Source organism: Brassica napus, chromosome C5 (assembly GCF_020379485.1).
Source record: "Brassica napus cultivar Da-Ae chromosome C5, Da-Ae, whole genome shotgun sequence".
NCBI classification, from domain to species: Eukaryota; Viridiplantae; Streptophyta; class Magnoliopsida; order Brassicales; family Brassicaceae; genus Brassica; species Brassica napus.
Genome location: NC_063448.1, coordinates 27,956,779 through 27,964,401, shown reverse-complemented (window position 1 = coordinate 27,964,401; position 7,623 = coordinate 27,956,779). Strand labels below are relative to the sequence as shown.

At 40.2% G+C, this 7,623-nt stretch overlaps 1 protein-coding gene across 1 annotated transcript; it reads left to right on the top strand.

The window, feature by feature from the left end:
- Positions 1 to 711: 711 nt before the first annotated feature.
- On the top strand, positions 712 to 3,361 carry LOC106425034. Its single transcript, XM_013865762.3, has 2 exons — positions 712 to 1,013; positions 1,394 to 3,361. The coding sequence occupies exons 1-2, from the start codon at positions 813 to 815 to the stop codon at positions 3,080 to 3,082; spliced, it is 1,890 nt and encodes a 629-aa protein (XP_013721216.1). The 5' UTR covers positions 712 to 812; the 3' UTR covers positions 3,083 to 3,361.
- Positions 3,362 to 7,623: the final 4,262 nt, after the last annotated feature.

The window sequence follows — 7,623 nt, the reverse complement described above, 5'->3', positions numbered from 1 at the left end:
CGAAGTGGGAAGTAATAAAAGAATTCCTTTTATGTTTGTAATTTAATGTTAAGAGTTGTGTCTTTCCGTTAAATTGATTTTGTTTTTCCAACATGCAATTATTGGATTTTTTAAGTAATTAATATCTTAATAATTGTTAAGATTTAAGAGAAGCTTTGTGAGAATGTGTTGTATATTTCTTATTGCTTACACCACTATATATAGTGGTTCATACAACGTGGAGTCAAAGGGAGAATTGATTACAAAGATATTCTACATAATGACATGGTCAAACTCATAAAGACTAAAGTTGAATGGGTCTTCCATGTGGTTGGATGTAAACCCCCAATGGACTCTAGTCTTGAACTTGTATGGTGTAGGTTATGGACCATCCACTTCATGATTCATAACAATAACTGCTTTTATTATAGTTTATTAGTTTTAAAAGTTGTGTCTTCTTATCGTAGGAATTGTGCCTCTTAATAAAAAAGCTGAGATTTTTTTTTTCAGCATGCAACTATTGAAAAAGTTTTAAGAAGTAGTTAAAATAGTTCAATAAAGATCTTTCTGCATTTTTCATCATGAAAGTATTGAATTTTTTAAAGTATAGTAATAATATCTTAATTTAAACAAAAAAAAAGTAATAATATCTTAATAAGTGAATTTTTTTTAAAAAAATATTTATAATATCTTAATAAGTGTTTTTTTACGAAAATTGTCTAATTATTGCTTAATTTGTCTAACTGATATATATGTATTTCTCTAAGGCGATGGTGACGGCGACTTTTTGAATTTAGGGTTGATGGTGATTTTCGATTGGGATCCGGGCGTTAATGGGAATCGACTGGATCTTTATCATTATGATAAGATTGGAGGAGGATGGAATCACAAGGAAGAATTGGAATCAAGGGTTCTCGAAGGAAAACACGGTTTTGACGGGATTCAAAATAGGAGGGGGCTACAATGGGCTGAGATTTTCACACGATCTGAGGAGGAGATCTGGTTTACGGAGTATCAATTACGAGATCTGCGAGGTATGAGGCTCACTTTCCTTATACTGGGATCTTCCTTAATCAATTTGGCGGATTCAGAAATTACTTCACTATATCATGCTGGTCGAGTTTTGGATATAGGGATTTGGTACTGGAATTATGATGGAATATTAGGTGATTTGATTATGATAATTTTGAGAGGATGTGGGATTTCACGAATCATTCAGATTTTGGATTCAGTTTGTGATAAACTTTACAGATACGGTTTTAATGATTGGGTCTTCGGGAATATTTTCTTTTGTTTTGGAATTGGATATAAAAGGAGAAGAGTGTTTCTCTCTTTTTTCATAGTATCAAACTATTTACTATTTCTTCTTGGTATTGTTATCTCTCTGTTTCTGGTTCTATTCACAATGTCTCAGGGTTACTTTGTGGGAAAGGAGGGAGCGATGAAGACCGGTGAGGTAGCACGGAAACGTTTGAAGATATCAGTTCCTCACTTCGATAATTCAGAATTGATCAAGAGTTATGCGTTGACGTTGGTGGGGAGATGTATGAATCCGGACGAGCAAGAAATCAATTCGCTTCTAGTGATGCTTCCGAAGATCTGGAAGGTGGAAGAGAGGGTGACTGGTGCTGACTTGGGAATGGGGAAATTTCAGTTTCACTTTGAGAAGGAGGAAGACATTGAGACGGTGTTGGAGATGCAGCCATATCACTTTGATTTTTGGATGCTCTCCTTAGCAAGATGGCAGCCACGGATGCCAAAGAATTTCCCATCGGAGATTCCGTTTTGGATCAAGGTGGAGGGTGTTCCGCTTGAGTTCTGGTCTACGGCAACGTTTCAGAGTATCGGAGATGCCATCGGGGAGACAACAGACGTGGATTTGGATTATGGCAAGATGAGAGTTGTGATTGATGGCGCTAAGGAGTTGTGTTTTGATACTACGGTAGATTTCAAGGGTGGAGAATTCTATGAAGAGGAGGAGGCTCCGGTTCTGCTAAAGTATGAGAAGTTGTTTGGGTTCTGTAAGCGTTGCTTCAAATTGTGTCATGATGAGGATATTTGTCCCTTGAATCCAAACCCAGTCAAGAAGAAGGAAGCAAAGGCTGACTTGGAAAGCAGGAAGGAGGATCGGGCAAGGAGCTACAAAGGAGTGGTGATTAATGGGGATGGGAGCAATCAAGAGAATCTCAAGGACCAGAGAGGTTACCATGGGAAAGGAAAAGGTAAAATGTATGAAGAACCAGAGAATCAATGGGTCAAGGTTCCGGAGAGAGGAAGCAAGAGGCCTTCTACCTATCGAAACGGTAGCAGAGGTGAGGAGGAAAAATCAAGGTACAGGAACTCTCGCTGGGAGCAGCCGCGGCATCATATGCAAGAGGATAGAAATCGGTATCAACGTGATGCAAGGAGGGCCAGAAACCATATTGATGGTGAGCGTGGAGAGCCAAGAGAGGAAGGAGAGGTTGGAGGAGTAGCGAGAGTTCAGAGGGGTTTAAGGAATGTGGAGAAGCCAACTTTGAGCCTTGTGACTCAGGTGGCTACGCGAGAATCAAATGGGAAAACCAATTCTATTGATGCAAGTGCAATAGCTATGGAGAAGGAAGGTGAACTAGTGGAGAAGATGGAGACTAGCAAGATGGTAACTAGTCTGGACAAGACTGAGGAAGTGATGGGTCATGGAGTTGGCGATGATGTCACAGAAACAATGAAGTTTAATGGATCTGAGATAGATGTGAAGGGCAAGGAAGAGGCTACGGCTGATGAGGATGAATTTCAGGCGCTCACAGATGGGGAGGTGGAAACGGTCCAAGAGGATACGAGGGATCCTATGGACGTGGAGAATGAGCAGGGGGGGATTGGTGATCAGCGTGTTCAAGCAGAGGATGATGAAAAGAAGAAAGGAACACGTAAGGCGTTGTTCAAGAAAACAACAGCGATCGCAGTGGGGACTTCTAAGATGAGGTTCGTCCAGGCAGTGCTTTCACCACGAAAGAATGCTCATGCTAAGCCAGGCAAGAGACAGGGAGGAGGAGATGGAGCAAGACAGACAGAGGATAAGGGTCCTTTAAACCCTAAACCTTCCTCTTCCAAACCGTTTAATTGATTATGTGGATCAAATCTCAAGAAGTATTGTGGTCGGATAAGTGGTGGGGTTGGGGAGTTTTTCTTTCATTTTTATCAATAAGCTCTATGAGCATTTTTTTGTTGTTGGGAGTTGGGGTTTTATGGCATTGTTTTGGCCGATGGGGTTATGTTTTCCTAGTGCTTTTGGTTCTGGTGTTATGTTGGAATAAACTTGGTGCTTTTATTTTTTCTATTATCTCTTCTCGGCCATGGCTGATTGGAACTGTGAGTCTTTTGGTAATGCATTGGTTTATCTGGACGTTGCGTTTTTGGGTTTTGGATGTTACTCAGGTATTGGGAATACCAAAAATAGGTTATGGAAGAAGCGGACAGATGGGGTCTTTGGTCTCATCAAACCGAAGACTACCATATCAAGCATTAGTTGAATTTGGCATGGGAGTTCAGCAGCGGGTATTTGGACATAAAGATTTCTCTGGATTTGGATATGGAGCTCAAAAGTGGGTACTTGGAAACATGATTTTGTTATGGCTGAGAAATTGGGATAACGAAATTATCACGTCTTATGCTTGTGTGTACAAAGGATCATGTTTAATGATTTTTATGTGTTGGTGCAATATTTTATTTATCATGATGTGGACCAGGAGCTTTATAATTTGCTTAAATTATAACTGTCTACTGATACTATTATTACATGATAGAAGTATTACGGAGGTAAATTGGTGCTGGGGATTTCGAGATGGATTACTGCAATGGGTGGAGATTAGGAACTTGGCGTTGCCTAGAGACCATGCTAATATTTTATGTCAACACGAGATGCGCAAGTGTTTTGAAGAATTAATAAATTTGATGGTTTTAACATGGCAACAGGCCTATTTAATATGGGATTTGGAGAATTCAGGGTATCATTACACCCAATTTAGGCAGCTCAAAGGAGCTTTTCTATATATTTTTAAATGAGAGCACTAAGTTGGAATTGCCGAGGAATGGGAAGTAAGTGGACGATAAGTTATTTAACGGAGATATGGCACAAACATAAGCCGGATTTTTTATTTTTATCGGAGACAAAGCAAGAATTTGAGTTTGTCCAGAAATTTCAAGGTCATTTTGGATTTGATAATTTGGTCACTGTGGATCCAGTGGGGCGAAGTGGTGGATTAGCGCTTTATTATAATAATGAGTATCAGGTTAATGTGTTATATTCAAGTAATCGAATGATAGATGTGGAAGCAGTGGCTCTTGGAAAAACGGTATATATGACGTTTGTGTATGGAGACCCAGTGCAAGATTTACGAGAACAAGTGTGGGAACGTTTAACTAGATATGGAATTTCGCGATCAGACCCTTGGTTTATTATTGGTGATTTAAATGAGATCACAGGAAATCATGAAAAAGAAGGTGGAACGTTGAGAAATGCGAACTCATTTGTCCCTTTTAACAATATGATAAGGAATTGTGGTCTCTTGGAGTTCCCTGCTAAAGGAAATAAGTTGTCATGGCAAGGAAGGAGGGGCAAGGGCAAAGGGGCAGTAATGGTTAGATGTCGTTTAGATCGTGCATTAGCGAATGAGGAGTGGCACACACTATTTCCCCGTTCTTATACAGAATATTTAGGGATGGTGGCATCGGATCATCGCCCAGTGGTGGCTTATTTAGAAGATAAAGTTTCTAGGAGAAAAGGACAGTTTAGATTTGATAAGAGATGGATTGGACAAGAAGGTCTTATGGAATCAATTACAATGGGATGGTCCGATAATAATGAAGGAACAAGGACTGGTATAGTGGAACAAATTAGTAATTGCCGCCGTGAGATAGCTAAATGGAGGAAAAATAATCCACCTTATGGGAAGGAAAAAATATCAGACTTGCAGAAAGCACTTGAAGAGGTACAATCAGATGATACTAGATCTCAGGAGGATATTATGGAGGTATCTAGGAAGTTGCAAGAGGCATACAAGGACGAGGAGGAGTATTGGCATCAGAAAAGCAGAAATATGTGGTATTCATCTGGAGATCTCAATACAAAATTCTATCACGCTTTAACTAAGCAACGAAGGGTCCGTAATAGGATAGTAGGGCTACATGATGTTGAAGGAAAATGGATTACAGAGGACAATGGAATAGAGAGAGTGGCGGTTGCATATTTTGAGGAATTATTTACTACAACTTCTCCATCGGAGTTTGACGAGTTCCTCTCAGAGGTAACACCGGGCATAACTCCACTGATGAATCAACAATTACTGCGGATAGCGACAGAGGATGAAGTCAGAGATGCTTTATTCATGATGCATCCAGAGAAGGCACCAGGGCCGGATGGCATGACAGCTCTCTTTTTTCAACATTCATGGCATATTATTAAGGGAGATTTGGTGGAGATGGTGAATGATTTTTTGGTGTCTGGAGAAATGGATGCAAGGTTAAATATTACTAATATTTGTATGATTCCAAAGACAGAGAGACCTACAAGGATGACGGAGCTGCGACCTATCAGCTTATGTAATGTAGGGTATAAAATTATTTCGAAGGTTTTGTGTCAACGTTTGAAGTTATTGCTACCTTCCCTGGTCTCAGAAACGCAATCGGCATTTGTGGCAGGACGCTTGATTTCTGATAATATTCTTATAGCACAGGAAATGTTTCATGGATTAAGGACTAATGCGGCGTGTAAAGGAAAATATATGGCTGTCAAAACGGATATGAGTAAGGCATACGACCGGGTAGAATGGGAATTTATTAAGGCGTTATTACAGAAAATGGGGTTCCATGGTCATTGGATTAAACTAATGGTGGAATGTATATCATCGGTTCAATATAGGGTTCTTTTAAATGGCCAACCTCGAGGACTCATTATACCACAGAGGGGCTTACGTCAAGGAGATCCTTTATCTCCCTACTTATTTATTCTGTGTACCGAGGCTTTGATAGCGAATATTAAGAAGGCGGAGAGGGAGAAACAATTAACAGGAATAAAGGTGGCCAGAGCATGCCCTTCAATATCGCATTTGCTTTTTGCGGACGACAGTCTCTTCTTTTGTAAAGCTCAAAAGGAAGAGTGTCACACTATTCTAAGGATCTTAAAGGAATATGAGAAAGCTTCAGGTCAACTAATAAACTTTGATAAGTCTTCAATTCAATTTGGACACAAAATCGAAGAATCTGTCCGACAAGAGCTAAGAGATATTTTGGGCATACAGAATCTGGGAGGAATGGGAACTTATCTAGGATTGCCGGAAAGTCTTGGAGGTTCTAAGATACAAGTTTTTGTCTTCGTACAGGATAGGCTAAATAATAGGGTCAATGGCTGGACTTTTAAGTTCTTTACGAAAGGAGGAAAAGAGGTGATCATCAAATCAGTGATTACGGCTTTGCCAAATCATGTGATGTCTTGCTATCGTTTACCCAAGGCTACTGCAAAAAAGCTGACGAGTGCAGTAGCTCAATTTTGGTGGAGCCCTGGCGGTAATACAAGAGGAATGCATTGGAAATCATGGGACAAAGTATGTGTCAGTAAGGAGGATGGTGGTTTAGGATTTAAAGATATCACTGATTTCAACACAGCGATGCTTGGTAAACAATTATGGAGGCTGATAGAGAAGCCAAATACCTTATTTTCTCGCGTTTTTAAAGGTCGGTATTACAGGAATGCATCACCCCTGGAGCCGATTCGTTCATATTCTCCGTCATATGGTTGGCGGAGTATTATTTCAGCTAGATCTCTGGTAAGCAAAGGACTAATCAAAAGGGTGGGAACAGGATCTTCTATATCCGTATGGAGCGATCCTTGGATCCCAACCACTCGCCCGAGACCAGCAAATAAAAATCAACACAATCTTTACCCAGACCTTACAGTGGATTCTCTTATTGATCCTCATTTGCGAAGATGGAATTCGCCGGCGCTTCGGGCTTTGGTGGACCCACAGGATGTGAAATTAATAGAAAGTATACCATTGAGTAGAACTCGAATGGCAGACAAAGATGGATGGTATTTCACAAATAATGGAAAATACACGGTTAAATCTGGATATCAAATTGAAAGGATATACCCAGATAAGGAAAGATCACCATTAGTGTTTGGACCCACAGTGGATATTTTGAAGGCATATTGTTGGAAAATACGGTGCCAACCAAAGATTAAGCATTTTCTATGGCAATTGGTGACAGGGTGTATAGCAGTCAAGAAGAATCTGCATAAGCGAGGGATACCCGGAGATATCGTTTGTGCAAGATGTGGAGCTGAGGAGGAATCGATCAACCATGTATTCTTCGAATGTCCTCCTGCACTTCAGACATGGGCTCTTTCAAAGATTCCAACAAGTCCAGCTATGTTTCCAACAAGTTCTCTCTTTGTGAACATGGATCATCTCTTTTGGAGAATTGTTCCACAGATGGAAGATCATCAGTTTGCATGGATACTATGGTATATATGGAAAGGAAGAAATAATAAAGTCTTTAGTAATCTGGATGTGGATCCGTTGGATACCCTTAAACTGGCAGAAACAGAATCAAAACTCTGGGCTGAGGCACAAATACTGACTGACCACAAGAGGATTCCACAGGTAGAGG